We start from the raw sequence: 18,689 nt of genomic DNA on the forward strand, positions 1-18,689 counted from the left end.
TACACTACCTGAGGATGCTTCCACACAAGTTTCAGCTTTCCTGGCTGATTAGTTTCTGAGAAGAAGATTTTTAAAGATTTACTCTATATTTTCCTATGTAAAACTTCGACCCCCCATTGTGGCCCCACCCTATACCCAGGGGTCATGATTTTCACAACTTTGAATCTACACTACCTGAGGATGCTTCCATACAAGTTTCAGCTTTCCTGGCTGATTAGTTTCTGAGAAGAAGATTTTTAAAGATTTACTCTAGATATATTCCTATGTAAAACTTCGACCCCCCATTGTGGCCCCATCCTACCCCCAGGGGTCATGATTTTCACAACTTTGAATCTACACTACCTGAGGATGCTTCCATACAAGTTTCAGCTTTCCTGGCTGATTAGTTTCTGAGAAGAAGATTTTTAAAGATTTACTCTATATATTCCTATGTAAAACTTCGACCCCCCATTGTGGCCCCTCCCTACCCCCAGGGATCATGATTTTCACAACTTTGAATCTACACTACCTGAGGATGCTTCCACACAAGTTTTAGCTTTCCTGGCTGATTAGTTTCTGAGAAGAAATTTTTTTTAAAGATTAACTCTATATTTTCCTATGTAAAACTTCGACCCCCCCATTGTGGCCCCATCCTACCCCCAGGGGTCATGATTTTCACAACTTTGAATCTACACTACCTGAGGATGCTTCCATACAAGTTTCAGCTTTCCTGGCTGATTTGTTTCTGAGAAGAAGATTTATAAAGATTTACTCTATATATTCCTATGTAAAACTTCGACCCCCCATTGTGGCCCCACCCTACCCCCGGGGGTCATGAATTTCACAACTTTGAATCTACACTACCTGAGGATGCTTCCACACAGGCTTCAGCTTTCCTGGCTTTCTGGTTCTTGAGAAGAAGATTTTTGAAAATTTCTCGAAATTTTTCATTAATTTCTAATTATCTCCCCTTGAAAACGGGTGTGGCCCTTAATTTTCACAACTTGGAATCCCCTTTGCCTAAGGATAATTTGTGCCAAGTTTGGTTGAAATTGGCCAAGTAGTTCTTGAGAAGATGTTGAAAATGTGAAAAGTTTACGGACGGACGGACGGACGGACAGACGGACAGACAGACGACAGACAAAAAGTGATCAGAATAGCTCACTTGAGCTTTCAGCTCAGGTGAGCTAAAAATATAACTCCTTTGCTAAAATATGTGGGAAAACTGCAAGCGAGTCTACACTAACATTGCTGTGATATCAATGATTAACAAACACTGAAAGAAAATACCTTAAATCATCACCTGTCTTGTATTTTAAAGCCAACTATCGTCAGAGTTTTTAAAACAATATCTGTCTAGATATGCATGTTCATCAATCCATGTTTGACAGAAAAATAATCTTTTTGCAAAGTCATGAAGATTGCTATCGCAAAACCTACCAAAGTTCCGGACTCCAGTCCGACCGAGTCCGCGTCGTTCCAAGTTAAAAACATATAACCCTATAATCCCACGAGGCAAACAAATAAGTGAACTAGATGACCATCAGAAAGATGTGTGTTATCTGATACACAGTCAACAAAAACTGGTCAAAAGACAAATGACTTGGAGATCAACTAGTTGCATAATGCTCGGTCAGTTTATACACAAGCTTTTTCATTATAGAATCTAACAAGAGTCTTAAGAAATATTACTTCGTCGATTAGGACGCACTCTATTTAACCCCGATGGTTTAAAAGATTGGCACTCATTTACTTCACCATTACATGGTAGTATAAGTAATACCAAAGTCAGCGGAAAATATGACTAATCTAATAAGAACCAAAAAAATCTGTAATATTTCTGCATTGAACATTTATCCAATGCGATGATCAAGCATCGGTGTAAGAATGTGTACATCAATCAACAAAATTGATTGTTTGGAAAAACAGTACCATTTCCGTTGTTTTAACTTGTGGAAAAAGACACGGCACCATGTTTAAACAAGATGATAAACAGCCCTATACGAAACCCATTTTGGTCCATAACAGTATTCCAAAAATACATGTAATACATTTACTTAATGCTGCTTGGAGTTTTAATTAAGCTGAGAATTGTGACAACAGCATGTGGAACAGCGAACGCCAAGCATTTTGCTTCATTTTTCTACACCCTTACTTACGTCCGAGTTATATTTCAGGGACACTAATACAGGGTCCTCCTCCTTGGCTTCTTTGTATCGTTCTGACACCCTGTACCGTCCACGTTTCTTGACAAGTTTCATCATCTAAATTCTTATTTCTCATCCAAATTACTAAACAGAGTAAGCACCATTCTCACTTTCACTTTTACAACAATCTTTAGCTAGGAATAAGCACCATCTTCACAGTGACTTGTACACAATTCCTTAACTATGTATACATCTTGGTGGAGTCAGAGTTTACCAGGTAACAACCGGTCAGCATATAAAGGATAATTTCCCTGGAGAGCTATCAATTTATTGTGTTACTATTCCAGAACTTTTGTAACGGTCAAATCTGGCCAGGTAGAAAACAGAAAGTCCTAAACCCGCACAACTCGATACAACCCAAATCCGTCGTCCAAGAAATCACGAAAGGAAAAAAAAACTTCAGCATCAACAGAAAAATCTTTCACATCCCAGGAATGTATAAAACAAACACTTTCTTGTGTTGGTTCGGTGTAACAAATAGCAGACACACACGACACCGTAGGGTCAGAGAGCGCCAACGCATGGGCGAGGGTGACAGCTCCAGACCCGCGAGGATAACGCTGTCATTGTCACCTGCGGGGGACCCACTTATCTTACATAACGTCACCTGTACAGTTTTTTTCTTAACCTTTGCACACAAAAATTGACTGATTTGTTCTTTTTGTAAAAGTGAAGAAAGGTCTCTTGCAGGAATGACAAATATGCAGATCAAAAGCTATTTCCTGTCCACAAACGACCTGATTAAGCGGTCGATATTCATCAAAATAAAGATCTACTTACAACCCCCTCTCATGTTTGTTACGACACGGAGCTAAATAATTTACGTTTCATTGGTATTCATGAGTGGAAAAACTTAAACTCAGAAAAGCCGTTATTGTCTCAATACTTGCATGAAAGACATTGTAAAAAGTGTGCCTATTTCTTGTTGATAACTAGACAAATCTTATAGAGCTATACCACTTCTTACCTTGATATCATTTGATTGTCCTTGAAGTCCATCTAGCCTTTGGTGGGGTTTCTTTTGCGATGCCAGTTTCCTCTCCGTATCACTGATCCAGTCCGAGTTTTCCTTTACATCCACTAGGGCCTGGACGATTTCTTCATCGGCAGCCAAGACCACACATCCGGTCTCCGGGTCCAGCTTTACATTGGAGTTCATGGTGAGGAAACCATTGGCCAAGGCATCTCTGAGAGACATCTTATAGTTATTTGGCGCCACAAATGTGGTGGACCTCGGATTGACTTTGCTTGAGTCAATCAAGTCTTTGAGGGTGACCGAGGTATCAACAAAGTCGTCCACTGCTATTTTGCCGCCAATGATACCGTTTGCAATGGCCTCAGACAGAGACATTGCCCGTCCAGTTTTCTGGTCAATCACCATTCCGGTTTTGGGATCGAATCTACCTGACTTGATTAGGCTATCAAGAGAGACAATGTTGTTATTCTCTTTATCCACAACATACACGTTCTCTGGATGAAGCAGACCTCGGTCCATGGCCTCCTGGATCGTTATCGGCCTAGACTTATCACTTGGAATAAAATGACCTTTATCGGGATTTATTTGACCTTTCTGGATCATTTCGTGTAGTGAAAGTTTATCCAGAGCGTCAAGTAAACTTTTGGCAGCAGTTGGGTCTATCTTGGAAGTCTGCATAGCTTCGGCAAGTGACATGACTTCACCAGTACGTAAATCCTTAGCCATTCCATTTTGGAGGTCAACGGATCCCGCTTTGATAGCCTCCTCGAGGGAACAGTTGCCATTGGAGTACGGTGCTGGTATGAAAGGAATACTAGTGTCCATCACTTTCTGAAGACGTTCTAATGTCTTGGCATCCATGGTCATTTTATCAGGGTCAATATCACAAAGCACAAGTCCAACTTTATCTGCTTGCTCCAATGATAAAGCTTGTGGAACCTTTTTATGCTTGTATTTACCAGATGATGGGTCATAGGAGCCGTTTTCAATTGCTGTAGCAAGGTTGGTAATTTTCTGGGATGGCACGTCATAGAAATATACAAGGTTGGGATCAATCACTCTCTGTTCTATCGCTGATTGTAAGGACATTGAGTTACCTGACTTTGGGTCTATGACAAGACCTGTCTCAGGATCAAATTTCCCTTCTTCAGTAAGGTTCTTCACGCTACAGTCCTGGTAAACTTTCAATATTTCCTGCAATAATTCGGGTTCTATAAAATTTCGTGCAGTTGCCTGCTCTAATGACAAGCAGTCTCCATTTGGTAATTTATATTCTCCCTTTTCAAAATCAATTACGCCTTTCTCATAAGCTTCCTGCAAAGATATGCTTGTAAGGTCATTTGGATCCAGAACCATTTGTTCCTCTGGATCAAGCCTTGCACGCAGTTTGTCAAACATAACAGCGTTTGGGGTCTGTCTGGATCCATCCACGGAATCGCCTCCTTCCCCATCCCCTGGAAGGTAGCGCTGCTTTTTTAGCTGAAGCTGTTTCAGAATCATCACATCCGGGCCTCCTGCGGCAGCTTCCGATGGAGAGAGGTAGGTACCTCTAATCAGACCTTGTCTTATAGCGTCCTCTATTGAGATAGTCTCTCCTGTGTGGGGGTTCCTGTACAGAGAGTTAACAAGATCGATAACTCCGTCCGTCATAGCACGTTTGAGAGGTATTTCGTCACCCGTTGTAGGATCTACGACGCCCGTGACCCTGAATCCAACGTCTGCAAAGTCCACGAAAGTAAAACAATCCTTCTTTTCGGTATCCTCTAACACGGCAGGATCAACCACGAGGTATCCATTCTTCACAGCCTCCAACAAATCACATTCCTCTCCAGTCACAATATTCTTATATTTCCCCGACTTTGGATCCAAAATACCCAACGAAACAGCTTCTTTCACGCTGATCCATTCGCCTGTACGTGGATCTATAACACCAGCAACGGGGAAAATCTGAGTTTCTAAAGTATTTCTCATTGGTGAAAATCCATCGTCGGCAGAATGTCCGTTTGGAAGATTTTCCCTGGTATCCACAGTGATGAGTCCTCGATGGATGGCCTCGGGGATGGGCATTGACTTTCCGGTGGTTGGGTCTGTATACGTCCCGTTAGCCTGGTCCAAGATTCCTTGGGCCATGGCTTGGAACACCGTCAGCCTTTGCTTGGTTCGCGGATCAATCACGCCGGTGATGGTGAAGCTTTGCAGTTCTTCTGAACACTCTGGTAGATCGCTGCTGACGTCATTGGGTACAGCAGACGACATCACTCTTTTCAGTTGCCTCCTGCGACGAGGCGGTGGTTTTGGTCTCTTCCCTTTTTGTCTTTCGTGAATAATCATTTCGGACTTCACTGATGTGATGACTGTTTCCTGAGATTTAGTGTTTACTTCCACCATTGGCAAGGTTCTTGTAAAGGAATGAAATTCAAAAGGTTGAAACAACTTAACAAATTGATATGATTGAATGAAACGGTAACAAAAAACATCATGCTTTACCTTTCAAAGTAAGCCTTGGAGGAATACAACTGTCCACCGGCTCCTTTAAGCAACAATTTCTCTTGCTCTCGAGATTCCGCTAATGCCTGTTTGTACGTCTTTGCATAAGTTAAAAATTCCTGAAAAGGGAAAAATGTATTAAACGACTTCATAATCATGACAATACTTTAAAAAAAGAACAAAACAAAAGCAAAAAGCTTCTAAATGCATACAGGCTAAATATAATTACCTTGTAATGCACTAGCACCTTGGCGTTTGCTTGCCATTTCTGTGTCGTACCGTTAGTATAGTCTTTGTCACCTATAATTTAAAAAAAAACGTGATGTTAATACAAAAATAAAATTATACAAGTGTGTATAATCAGACATGAAAGGAGTTTATATGGGCACCTGATTTAACTTGGCTGATTATCTTTCTAAAGTTGGTGACGTTGGCCATCATGATTTTAAAATCCGGGTCCTCCACCGATAGAGGGCGCAGTAACTGCACGGCTTCATTCATCAGCCGCATCAGCTCTGCCTTCTGTCCTGACGAAATACGGGAAAGCTGGAAACAAAAGCACACAAATAAAGATGTAATCTTTCAAATCTTTCAAAGAGGCATAAAAGTACGAAATACACAAAATACAAAAGAACCACGCGGTATATTGGGGAAGGAATTGGTATGTGTATCTGGTCATCACCTCTTTTTCCTGAGTGTCTTTAATATTGTTGGAGATGAACTGGATAAGCTGGGTGCGGAATCTCTTGAGGGTGGTGTCCCAATGGATCACAAGCTGTTCCTTGATCCTGTGACAGTATTTACAATATATAGGGGTATACAGCCAAAGGTATCAGTACTGGTGTTTATACATGTCAAACTTGATGCTTTATACAGAAGTCGATTTGTTCTGCATTCAAAATGCCTACACGACAAGTTTTACTATGCATATCGTTTTGTCAAAGTTTGGTGCATTTACTATAGTAGTTAATGGAAAATTACATGCAGGAGTAAAACGTTTTATTATACCTCTCTACGCGCCTACCCTAAATAAGTGGAAAATTGATGTTTTCTATATGCGCAAATCTGTTTGTAGATCAACATTTCCTTACTTGGGTATATTTACATAAATTTAAATGAAACGAATTTACATATGTATATAGCCCGACGTATGAACAGCACTTATCTCGTCTGTATCACCTTTATAATTATTTTAAATCAAAATTGAAATTTTATTCTTAGATTTTTATTTTTTTATTTTTTGTAAATAAATCAATTAGTAAGCGTGGCAGTGTTTTGTTGAGAGTTTCTCCTTCTGGTGTAATTATTTTAAAAGGAGACACAGCTAATCAATATCACGGTATCCCCCGAGGGCAATACACACACAGATGATCGACAAAACCCCTGTACACACATGTTATTTATTACTCATCGATTTGACACTCACGTTTTGTACATCAATCTAATTTCTCGGTTTTTATTCTGTTCTTAATTTTAATTACCATTTCCAAGGCGAGATTACTCAAAGAAAACAAAATGCTGTCTGACCTTTGAACTTGCTGGACAGCTTTTTTATCCGGAGGGGGGATAACTAGGATCACCCCTGGCACCTCGGTCTCTGAGCCATTGTTACAGCGAACCTGTAAAAGAAATCTAGTGTAAGGAGAGAAACTTCTGCGTAATGGAAACTTTTGCGTTTTGGATTGATGATTCGCTAAAAATGTCACTGAATAGAAAGTTTAAAATAGTTGATTTTCTAAGAACAACCGTTCAGTTGTTTTTGTATTTAAGATGACCCCTACGTGTGTACCTTGTTACGCAAAAACTGAACTTTGAAAAAAAAATTTATCGTTTTTGGTATGATTAAATTAGCCATTTGGATCATTTAAAGAGAAGCGTCCTTCTTTCCTTTGATTAATGATACGAACCTGCCACTTGTCCTGATCCGTAGTATCCAGGACCAACACTTCTTCTCCAACTTCCAACTTAACCTGCAAAAAATCAAAAGATTGTGACAATTTTGCTGTACATAGGAACCCTTTAATAAGCTAGCAAGAGGTGATGTGATTACTGGGGTACCTCTTCGTGGCAATAGAAGACCAGAGCCTTGGCTTTGAGTGGGTAGGAACAAGACTCCCGCCTCAGGTGGATGGGGTAAACCTCAACGGCCTGGTTGCCCAGCTTGTCCACCCGACACTGGAAGTCCAGCAACTTATTGGTGATGTTCTAAAACAAAACAGTCCTATTTATTTGTCTGAACGAATTCCATGAAAAGTCGTCAGTGGGATTTTATCTAGTATTTTAATGATAAATAAGAGAAAGTGAAACGAAGGGGTAATGTAGTATATTTTTACCCTCAAATGTTTGCACATGACGTCTGCTTCCTGAGTTTCAACGCGCTCGCGCATAGTGTTGCTATTCATCAACTTAAGAAATAGACCTAAATCTTCATCCAGAAATTGAACATCGTGGAAAAACTGTAAAAGAATATTCAATTTATGAGTTTACGACTTAATCAACATTTTTGTTATTCATATATATATATTGAATTGTGATGGTTTTATTTTTTGTACCTGGTGGTACTCCCCGGCATTGGTCATGTGAGTCTGCAGACATTTAGTAACCTGGGACAACCAGTTCCAACTCCCTCTTAACGCGTATGTACAGTCCTGTCAATCAAAGAGAAAGCACGCCTTAATCAACTCTCTAGAAGTCACAAACGTCATCTTTAATTAGGACTGGAATAACCCCGCTCATTTCTATTAACAAGGCTGGAGATACGCCCCTTGTTCCTACTTACCCTGTGGATCCGCGCCGAGGCTTCCACCGTATCCTCCCTATAGATGCTTTCGAACACCTTCCTCCGCTCCGTGAGGTAGAGTGCGCGATCCTCAAACTCTGATTGGACATTCTGAAGCGGGAAATTTTGAAAATTAAGTGGTGATGCGGGTGTTTAATGGGCTGCTTCATTAGAAGATCGTTTTATTTGGACTTGTTCTTTTCAGCAATCGCAATGCGTATGTACATATTTGTCTTAAGATCATCTGAAACCCTTCGTTATATAATTTTGCTTTGGCTCATTAGAATAGTTTCTTTCCGGGAGTATTTGCTTTGCGAAATAATCGATTTGTAATAAAATTCGATATATGGATTCTCATAACATCACGCCGAGTGATTGGATGTATCTGAGTTATGGTTTGGTTTTGGGATTTTACGACTTATCTGTGCTTTACCTGGAGTATATTTTCCACTTCGCTGACATACAAAAGGGTCTCCAAGCAACGTTTCTTTTGTAAAGCCAAGTCCTGCAATGAGCCGACATTGATTTTATTCAACCACTCAAATAAAAGAATGTATTGCAAGATTCAAGATGCACAAAAGCATCCCATACAGGCCATCTCACAGTAAAATAAATCTTTACATCAATTTTTAGCAATATAGTTATAGAATTTCAAAATAATTACGATACGATTCAAAATTCACGCTGCATTAAAAAGGTTAAAATTTATTTTTCACAGTTTTGTCCTCGACTGACTCCCCATGTGTATTGATGTGATCAAAGGACCTATCTTGTTTATTTGGCTTTTGTGGCAGTAAAAAGACATTTAACTCCAAGATCGAGTGTGATATTAGCCCTGAACACCGGGGGCACCTGTTGTATTTTTTCTTTACCTATGTGTCTATCTCTTTGAACTTATTTTCCCAAACATCTTAGCTATTTGTGTATCTAAAGCGTGTGATTTGAAATTCGTGGGATTTCATCTGACTTGATTTTGTTGCTACGTTGTGGGTTTTTTTTTCACTCACCTCCAGCAATTCATACTCAGCATCGAGAGAATCAGCCGCGCTGTCTTGTCCCTGCAAAGAGTAAACAAGATTATATCACTGCGCTGTGTTACGTTTATGTTGTAAATTAAAGGTGGCCGTCACGATTATACTGATCCCCTTATAGAGCTGTGGCAGATGGACTTTTAAGTCATTCACATAAATCAGAGACATGACATGACAAATAATATCAAATGATTCAGAGCGCACAAGGTGCGCTGTATGTGCATCTGAAACTTCTGTGGTTTTTGTGCAGATTAATTTACTAGGTAAAAGTCAAAAGCCATAAAATGACAAACACTAAAAACCCGTCAGCAATGTAGGTGATCTTTAGGTCCCTGTTTGTGAACAAGAGGGAAGTTGTTTCGCCGAATGTTTGCTGTCTCCTTCCTTCTAATGAGCACAACCAAAACAGGTGCGAGAGAGCGAAAGTACAAACATGGCAGCCACCAACGTAAGCTGGTGGGTGGTAGGTTGCTGTTAACTCCATGTTGCGTGCATCAATGACCAAATATGGTTCGAAACACACCGAGGCGTAAATCATGGACCCGTAACTTCATTGCACAACGTATGTAAAAAGCGGCCTCGTCATTTTATTAATCTTAGAGATAACCTCAAAGTTTTCAAAGGGTATTGGACATAGCTCTGTTGTGAAATTTGTTAAAAAGCGATACATTCATTTTAACACAACTGCTCACGATTTCACTACAGAAATTCCTGATGATCCTTCACTGAACAATTCATACTGAGGTCCAAAATCTGTCCAAAACTAAGCAAAATACTCACCCAGAATCTGATACGCCTGTCCATGCCAAACCCTGGAACCGATATCTACACACAGTCTGATATCTACATTCAGACACGAACTGTCACATCAATACTTAATGAAAGTTCGTTTTTCAAAACGTCAATAACTAGATTTACAATGACTTGGAACTTCACTAGGTCCTCCAATACAAATATTGAGGTTACGTTGTAGACACTGGTTCGGGGTTAGGAACATGAAAAGGCTATCAATACATCGTGTTAGAATTGAATTGGTTAAAATAAGTTTATTAATCTTAAGTGTCAAGCAATAAAAACGTAGATCACTGCACCAATTCCTAACCAAAACAAAGGATATCTATCCATTCAGCTGATTTACGACATAAGACTTCGCTTGACTACGTTTTTTTTAAACAATGGCATGCTCTTGGATTTGGCTCCAAACCACTCATCACCATTATGAGGCAATTATTTCCAGAACATGGTATGTAGCTTTGATGAATACATGATTGATAGGAAAAATTGATAGAGTTTCTTCAGGAACCCCACCTAGATGCATGTACAGACAATTTATGATGGCGATAGAATACTAGTACTTGTGTTTTGATTATATAGTACCTTAGATTTTTTGGCCTCCTCTACTTTTCGTTTGAGACCCTTTATCTCGGAGGTCTTTTCTTTGGTTTTGTCCAGGGCTTGTTGAACACCGATGTAGTTGCTGCTAAAAGCGGCGTCTTGGAGATGTTTCTGTAACAACAAGGGGAAGTTCTGGAATCTTTGTCAATATAACAGTGGAGAGTCTCAAAATGTTACATTAAGAGATCTCTGAAGTATGTTTTCAATCTGTCACCAGAATAACATAGAAAATACAAGTATATTGATTTGATGTAAAGGAGTGTTTTCATTTTAATTTTAAAAATTCTAGAGCTTACTGAAGCCTAAATAAGCTATAGAGTTTCAACCAAAATACACACACTACCATCTGCCTCTCATGTGTCATCTCAATACTGCAGCATAAAACAAAATCGATCTTTGTATGTCGTCTGTATTTTAAAATTAAATGCTTGTTGTGATGTTTACTGAATTTTTTAACATGTCGACCACACGTGCATCTTTCGCCTAGCAAATCACACACACGTGAAAACTGACCACCCTCAGAAACCTGTGAAGCTGGCCACACACGCCACTTACCTCCTTCAAGAGTCGAACCCGCATCTACAGGCGTAAAGCAACAAGCAATTACTGGTATATCTCAAGAAAATATTATTTATTACACAAGGTCTGCAATCAATGCCAGACAGGGAGAAACGGGACATACATATTAAACAAATATTTTACAGTTTTTGGTGTTTTGCAATAAGGTTTCAAGAAATTCCAATTGAGATATAGACATCCGCAAAACGCTGAATTGGTAATTTTCAATTTCGTTCCAGATATTAAAACATAAGAGTCAACCCATACATTGGGCGGTAGTGTGGGTACCCTGTATATGCTCGTGTAAAATAGAGGTGCATGTCTATGACTCTCACACAACTCTCAGCCTTCGGACCCCACCCGAATCACGCGGTGTCTGAATAGTGGAAGTAAATTGCTTAATGAAAAACGCCCTTGATTAACTTTAAGACCTGTCTGTGACTACCTGAGAATAGGGAGACTCTGCTGACAATGGGTTCTTCATTCAGTCACAAGAAAGTTCCACATGGCATAATGTGTGACAACTTTATTGAATGACAAGGCATGTCAACATTTACAAATAAAAAGAGCCCAAGTAGTGTCAATATTTGTAGAAGGAAACTCCAATTTAACTTCAAAATGGGGGATCCCTTCTCGTCCTTTGTAACTATAATCCCCAATTCGCCATTACACCTTAATTTACCTGTCAAATACCGACCTATTTATTGATTACAGTGACCTAGATAGAAAGAGTGGGAAATTTTGGTCTGTTAAACTATATACGGGACTTTTGGGGTAACTGTTTTCACATGACGAATGTAACCATTATTTATAATTACTGTCTATAAAACGAGAGTTGACCTCCAATTAAACGCTCGACAGTCCGTATATGGCTGTCTGCCTGGGACCCCCAAGGATAGGCCGATGTGTGATTGGGGGTCGTGACAAAATACGAAATCTTCAAAGAATCACAAACACGGGAAAATATGTTTTCGAAGAAATTGAAAATTGAACCTGTATAACTTAATGCTAACAATTCATGGAATCTTAAAAACACAGGAGGATATCTTGTCATGCTTGTATCAAGACAGGTAGGTTATATTTAGACCGGCTCATGCGGCTATTTAAATGGATAACATTTTTGCACCTGGTCGTACACACCTGTAGGCTAAATTGACGTTTTACGTTTGACCATCTTACCTGTTTTTCTCGGATGGTCTCCAGGAGTTTCCGGGGACCCCCCGGATCCCGTCGGGACGCCATCACTTGAAAAATCTGTTTCGAAAAGAGAGAAAATGCGAAACTTCACAACACAGTCATCTTTGAGTGACGAGAAATGTAAACAGGTAAATTTGGCACGCATGCGCGGAAGATCAAAGGAAATACCTGCTTCCGTATCACAAGTTACCTGTATTTAACTGAATACGTTAATTGATTTACCATAACATTCCGTCATATTCATATTTTGTTAACAAAGTAAAATAAATGATCTAGTGTTTCCATTTGCTATCTTTAAACAAACATAAGTGGTGTTGACACAAATTATACATGCATAGTTTGTTCAGGTGTAATTTATCATATTTGAAAAATGTATCTGATAATATGCACAGGTATAAAACAAAACAAAAAGCTATTCTTCCTTATATTGTGGTATGATAATATTATGATTCAATAACAGGGAGTTGTCATTATTTTGTCGATTATCTCAGGCATTATCTATGTAGACAAGGCGGATCCCGATGTACAGAGGCCGGACCTATAGCGACTGGCGGATGTCCAGGGTCACGCGACCAGATCAAAGGTCACGTCATCGAACTTCATAGATAGATAGCGCATAATGCAAAGGCGGGCCCATGGATCTGCATACATTATGACCTAACGAATGTGTACTCTCATAACAAGGGTCTATATCTCTCATAGCCCAGAGCTCCCTGCTGGGTCCGACTTTTTTTTTACATCCAGTTTTGTTATTGAAATAACACAACTAAGAACCGTCACGGGGATGACTCGGTGATATGCCAATATTTCAGGATGAACAAACGAGATTATGTGTCCATTTCAAGTGTTGTTTGTTTTCTAAACAACTGAGGACTGATGACAAGCGCTGATAATTCTTAGACACGACAGGGACCATTCAAATGATGACAAAAAACAACACAAATAGGATACCCACACCTAACAGCTCGCACAGTAGCCGTGTTAATCCACTCTGTGACATATGGCCATTTACCTCGGAGGCTGTCTCTGTTACCCAAGAATCACTGACCATGTATACCTTAATCCTGTCAGTAAAGATTAATTTTATAACTCTATAGACAATTTCAGGGATAATGCAGAAAAGGGAACCGATATTGTTTCTTGAGTCCCTGGTATAGCTTATGAATTTTTATCGATATGAAAAATGACAAAAGAGATTAAATCACACCAGAGTATAATAAATTTCACGTATACATGTAACAAACAGAACCTCATAACATTGTGTGACGGAATAAAGAACAACAGCGGTTTGTGCTTTACTGTCCCCCCGGCAATTTATGGAAATATATATCGTCCCATTATGTCGTCTTTTATCATTATAAGAACTAGTAGGGCAGATTGGAGGGAGATAGACCCCTGACTGTCGTCACGTCACATGATACACTCCTAGCTTTATCAGGACCCCCCGAAAAGAAAGGAAACATTCACCTTAAAAATCAGGTTAAAACTTTATGACCACGAACTGTAATTGAAACTAAATCGCGATAAAATGTCACCCAGTTATACAACTTTCGTGACATGCAAACTAGTCAAGGGACCTTCATCAGGAATTGGTCAGTCAGAGTCTTAGATGTCGCATCTCTTTATTCAGACCTCATTAAAAACGGCATCAAGCAAGCTGAGTTCCTGCGACAGTTCCTCCAAAGGTTTATAAAGTTTCTGGTCGTTTATGATCCATGGCATGTGACGCGTGTAAACAATGTTTGACGTGCCACAGACACCATCAGGTGACAACAGACAACGGTGTGGTCCAGGAATCACTGCTGCCAACCAGTTATTTATTGGAAGTTGTTTATATCGTGATGGCTTTGTTGGGTTGTGTGTATTCTCTTTTGAGAAGTGGACAGGCATAGCCTACATCCACTTCTCTTCGCAAGCCCTCATATTTTGATTCTGGAAAACGTGTAAATGTCGGAACCAAAGACGGTTTACGGATGTAGGCTATGCCTGTCCACTTCTCAAAAGAGAATAGGTTGTGTGTTGGAACATTAGACCTTCCAGAGAGAGATGAATAGAGCGAGGTAGAGGGAAAGAAAACAGAACTCAACGTAAAAAAGAGCTTACTAAAACAATTTGACATACACGTAAATAAAAGAAAGTCAGTTGAATTGCTAAAGAAATGTATATGATAAGGACTTATCATTTATAGACCTATGAACATTTCTCGTAACATATTGCATGTCTGTAAAATTCTGATGTTTTTAAATGCATCATAAACTATTGAATGTCACTGGTTCCTTTATCCCTCAATGACAAAACAACAACAGAAATCTAATAAAAACTCCCTCAAAAACCGTTCTATTAAAGACCACGTAACACTGTCACTTTGCAAGAGTCTTATATGTGACCCAGAGCATTGTCTGGGGGATTAATTGGGAGACAAAAGAGTCCTGTATGCTAGTTTTTTGGCGTGAGAAAATTTTGCACACCAGGGAAATAATTTTTTTTATTGTGATCCTTGCATGCTCTATGGTTTTGTTTAGTAAATGCCTTTTGCAATAAAAGCAACAAGGTTTAAGGGATAAACAGGATTGTGTGCAACACCTTTGCTTTCATTGTGTACTTATGATTTTTAATCATATTATGATTTTTGTCCATCGTGCATTGTGACCGTGGGGGACCAGTTGATGAAACACTGACTTTACGTGTTGACCCTTCATGTTAGCCGGCGATTAGTATCTCCTTAACTCTTTAATTGTGTAGAAGCGGGCCATATAATAGATGTCCAAACATCCACGATTAAATCTGGATAAAAGCTTCCATTGAGGAGAACTAATACATTGGTCTAAGAAGGCGTGTGTATGAAAACTTGACGAGGATTACTTCCAGCGTAGTACTGGCATTCCAATCTAATAGATAAATGTTTAAGTTTTTGATTCGTCTTTTTTTAACGACAGTTTATCCAAATTTAAATCGTTCTTTGAATGGCTATCAGATTTAAGTTGCACGCGTGATTACTTTATTAAAAGAGAGGGGGTAATGCGTTCAGATAGATTATAAATGGAGAGAAGTCGACTTCAGTGATCTGACCGCGTATCTGTCTCCATGTGTCTGTGTGTCTGTCTGTCTCTCTATGTCTGATTATCTGTCTATCTGTCTACATATAATTAACATCGTCCAACATTTGCATATAATAGTTACCGGAACATTTCTCTGAGAATTTCCAGCAAACATTTTACCCAATCCGAATGACTAAAACAATTCTCCCAGCGATGTTACACAATTCCCAGGTCATAGGAAAGGTATTCGTCCGCCTGCAATTTGTCATGGAGTATCGGCGAATTGATCAGTGTGATCAGACAGCAGTCATTATCATGTGTCAGACCTGAATCGATCACAATTAGGAGATGTACATAAACCGTGTCACTGGATGCGCCTAGGAGACGCGCACCTGCAGGTGTTTGGTCAAACGTCGGATGACCAGTTTTTGGGCTGCATACAGGTTACACCGAAATACAAGACAAAAAGAAAAGGGACAGTTTGGTCCAGAGAAAGGTTCGTGGGACAGGGCGGGGTTGTTCTGTGTCTGACCTCTGCAGACCCTGGCCACTTCCTTCAACTGTAGCTGGAACATGGTGAAGCGACACCAAGCGACCAAATCATCCATCATCATTAGACCACGCTGTTGTCTTCTGGTGTCTCCTTAAATTTATCGTTTCTGTCCTCTATAAAAAGTTTGTCATGCAAATGTACAAACTCTTATGTTTTTCACCTGCATTTTGTTTCGTCCAGTCTGTATAATTGTACTAGATAACCACTGAGTGCATATTTGTAAGCGTATAATTCAGATAATCATATGGTTAACGTATTTGACAGTGTTCACAAAGCATCTATATCTTCTAACCTGGACCATGATAAGGAAGGGGTGTAATTACTCACCTTTATTAATGGAATCAATCCATAAGAGTCCGGAACAACTCAATAAATCAAAGAAAAGTCTCAGGTGCGACCTTTTCCTCACACCGTATATCTACATCTACAGGCCCTGGTCTCAGTGTTTTGGTGGGTATTAGTCCTTGTTATAGAATACTTGGACAAAAAGCTTATTAAATCCTTTCATGAGCTAATCCTTCCTGTAATGTTTCGCTATTTCGGCGTGTGGACGACGGTGGAAGACGTCGCTTGATGTGTTGTGGGGTTCCTTTATCATCGCTCAAGTCATTTATCACGTTAAACGATTGCTGAATAGAGCACGGAATGTTGGGTCCTTTCCATGGCCCTAAAAGCTTGTCCTCAATTCCAGTATCTTATGTGTACACACCAAGTCGAATTCCCCAAAACCCGATCCAAGTTAAAGATCTGCAGCAAATGGCTTTATAGAAATATATGTTTACAAATGTATCTGGTTTCATATACGGTTAATACTGCCTTATGTCATGAAAGGCCGTGTCATTGAACAGAAGATAAAATTGTGTTTTTATGATTTAATTCGACATGCTGTGCGTTGATCTATTGTTACCAGCGTTGGATCTAGCACGGGGAATACCCACTCCAGAGAGGAGATTCCATCAGAACGCTTATAGCTCGCAGAGGTCCATCAAGTAATTAATTAAATGACATACTTAGTTGTGCTTTAGGTAACTATCAGCTAAAATTTGTGAGAGGCGGTTTTGTTGCGTGGAAATTCTCATAGAATCAGATGTTGGTCTGGGACAGGATCGAGAGCCTGAAATTGCTCAAAGACACAAACCAGCAACAAATCCCAACGGAGCGAGGCGTAGAAAAGGGGGAAGATTCGATTCATACTTCTGTGAAATCATGTACAGCACTCGAAGGAAATTCCGTTTGTTTTCGCCGTTGGTTTCTCTTTGCCTCTCCCTTGCAGGAGACCTTCCAATGCAAGAAGCCATGCATTGTAGCGACAGAATACGACCCATTCATTTGTTAACCGCACAGAGGAAAGGTTTGATCAACGCACCGGATATAGATAATTAAACTCATTGATTGAAAATTGAGACCTGTTGAGATTTTCGACTCAGAAAGGAAATGTTTGCTATTTAATTAAATTCCAAAAGAGCTCAAGGTTAAATGGAAGGTAAAAACTTGTGTACAAGATTAAAAACGCGTCTCATCATAATAATTATCAACAAATACACTACCAACTCAGCTTTACCATATAAAGCTGTCATTCCACGCATACTTGAATTCTACGGGTTGACAAACACCTCAATGAAATGAAATATTTATACAGTTCTGACAGTTATTAAAATGTATGGCAGTCATTCAGTCCTTCCAAACCAATCAGAGAACACAAGCAGAGCATAAATATTTTTTCATAAATTCAAAACTTATTTTTCAGATCTCTGTTTGTACAAAGATGTTCAAAAGATGAAAGAAGGTGTAGCCATTGTCGGGGCATTGTCGGGATAATCTGCATTGATGACTTGAGTGGTTTCGCCAGCTGGCTATCGCCTCCTTCAGTTTATCTACTGGCGGAATCTCGCGGACCAAAAGACCAGCCCAACAACCAAGCAACGAGTGGGCTTGTCCTATGGCTTCATTAGCCGTCTCAGTGTATAGGTAAACTAGGGACCGTTAATCCGTTAATCACCATGTTTGGGCTGTACGCGGCCAGGGTAAGACAAACTTATCTGGGAAAGGGTTAGTTTTTGTGATAAACGCAATAAAAATGTTTTATTTCCCGACTTTGGCACCCGAGGCCGTGCTGAGTAATGTCGGTTGTTCTGTCAGACGAGAGTGGGGCCTCCAGTAATGAAGCGACAAGGTGCTGTGTTACACGTAGAGTCCTCAACAGGTGTCACAAGCTAGCTCAAGCACCCCTACACCGGTGACATAATCTCCACCCCCATCCCTTACAGATACCCCAGCCATGTAAAGGTCTCACTGTCTGACCAAAATAATTGCAAAATATATCAGGTTATCGAAATCTTTAAAATGACAAGAGTTGTGGACAGTAAAACAGACAGTAAGACAATGCTATCTCTGTGTGTGTAAATATTGACCCTGCTGAAAGTACAAGGGGACAGGGTTCTATCTGTAAACAGTGGCGTCCCATCCATGAGCATGGGACTTGTAGTAGT

The 18,689-nt window shown here is 39.8% G+C and overlaps 1 protein-coding gene and 1 long non-coding RNA gene across 11 annotated transcripts in view; one reads left to right on the forward strand and one right to left on the reverse strand.

Moving 5' to 3' along the window:
• Positions 1-18,689, reverse strand: part of LOC128191591 (microtubule-actin cross-linking factor 1, isoforms 1/2/3/4/5-like) — a 43,137-nt gene that overhangs the window by 24,167 nt on the left and 281 nt on the right. For 7 of the 10 annotated variants that reach the window (XM_052863732.1, XM_052863731.1, XM_052863730.1 and 4 more), the window contains exons 1-15: positions 12,592-12,748; positions 10,837-10,965; positions 9,436-9,486; positions 8,862-8,933; positions 8,429-8,539; positions 8,202-8,297; positions 7,983-8,105; positions 7,708-7,854; positions 7,557-7,619; positions 7,177-7,268; positions 6,332-6,437; positions 6,039-6,195; positions 5,879-5,949; positions 5,650-5,768; positions 3,154-5,560 (exon numbers count right to left, since the gene is read on the reverse strand). In XM_052863732.1, coding sequence (XP_052719692.1) covers positions 3,154-5,560; positions 5,650-5,768; positions 5,879-5,949; positions 6,039-6,195; positions 6,332-6,437; positions 7,177-7,268; positions 7,557-7,619; positions 7,708-7,854; positions 7,983-8,105; positions 8,202-8,297; positions 8,429-8,539; positions 8,862-8,933; positions 9,436-9,486; positions 10,837-10,965; positions 12,592-12,654 — 3,807 coding nt within the window. In that variant the 5' untranslated portion in view covers positions 12,655-12,748. Of the gene's footprint in view, positions 1-3,153; positions 5,561-5,649; positions 5,769-5,878; positions 5,950-6,038; positions 6,196-6,331; positions 6,438-7,176; positions 7,269-7,556; positions 7,620-7,707; positions 7,855-7,982; positions 8,106-8,201; positions 8,298-8,428; positions 8,540-8,861; positions 8,934-9,435; positions 9,487-10,239; positions 10,343-10,836; positions 10,966-12,591; positions 12,749-16,527; positions 16,951-18,689 lie in introns of those variants that run through there. The other 3 variants (XM_052863728.1, XM_052863729.1, XM_052863735.1) reach the window with 3 other exon arrangements.
• On the forward strand, positions 12,597-14,873 carry LOC128191593 (uncharacterized). Its single transcript, XR_008244442.1, has 2 exons — positions 12,597-12,737; positions 13,116-14,873. It is a non-coding gene; the product is annotated as an uncharacterized LOC128191593 (long non-coding RNA).

Source organism: Crassostrea angulata, chromosome 7, assembly GCF_025612915.1.
Source record: "Crassostrea angulata isolate pt1a10 chromosome 7, ASM2561291v2, whole genome shotgun sequence".
Classification (NCBI taxonomy): domain Eukaryota; kingdom Metazoa; phylum Mollusca; class Bivalvia; order Ostreida; family Ostreidae; genus Magallana; species Magallana angulata.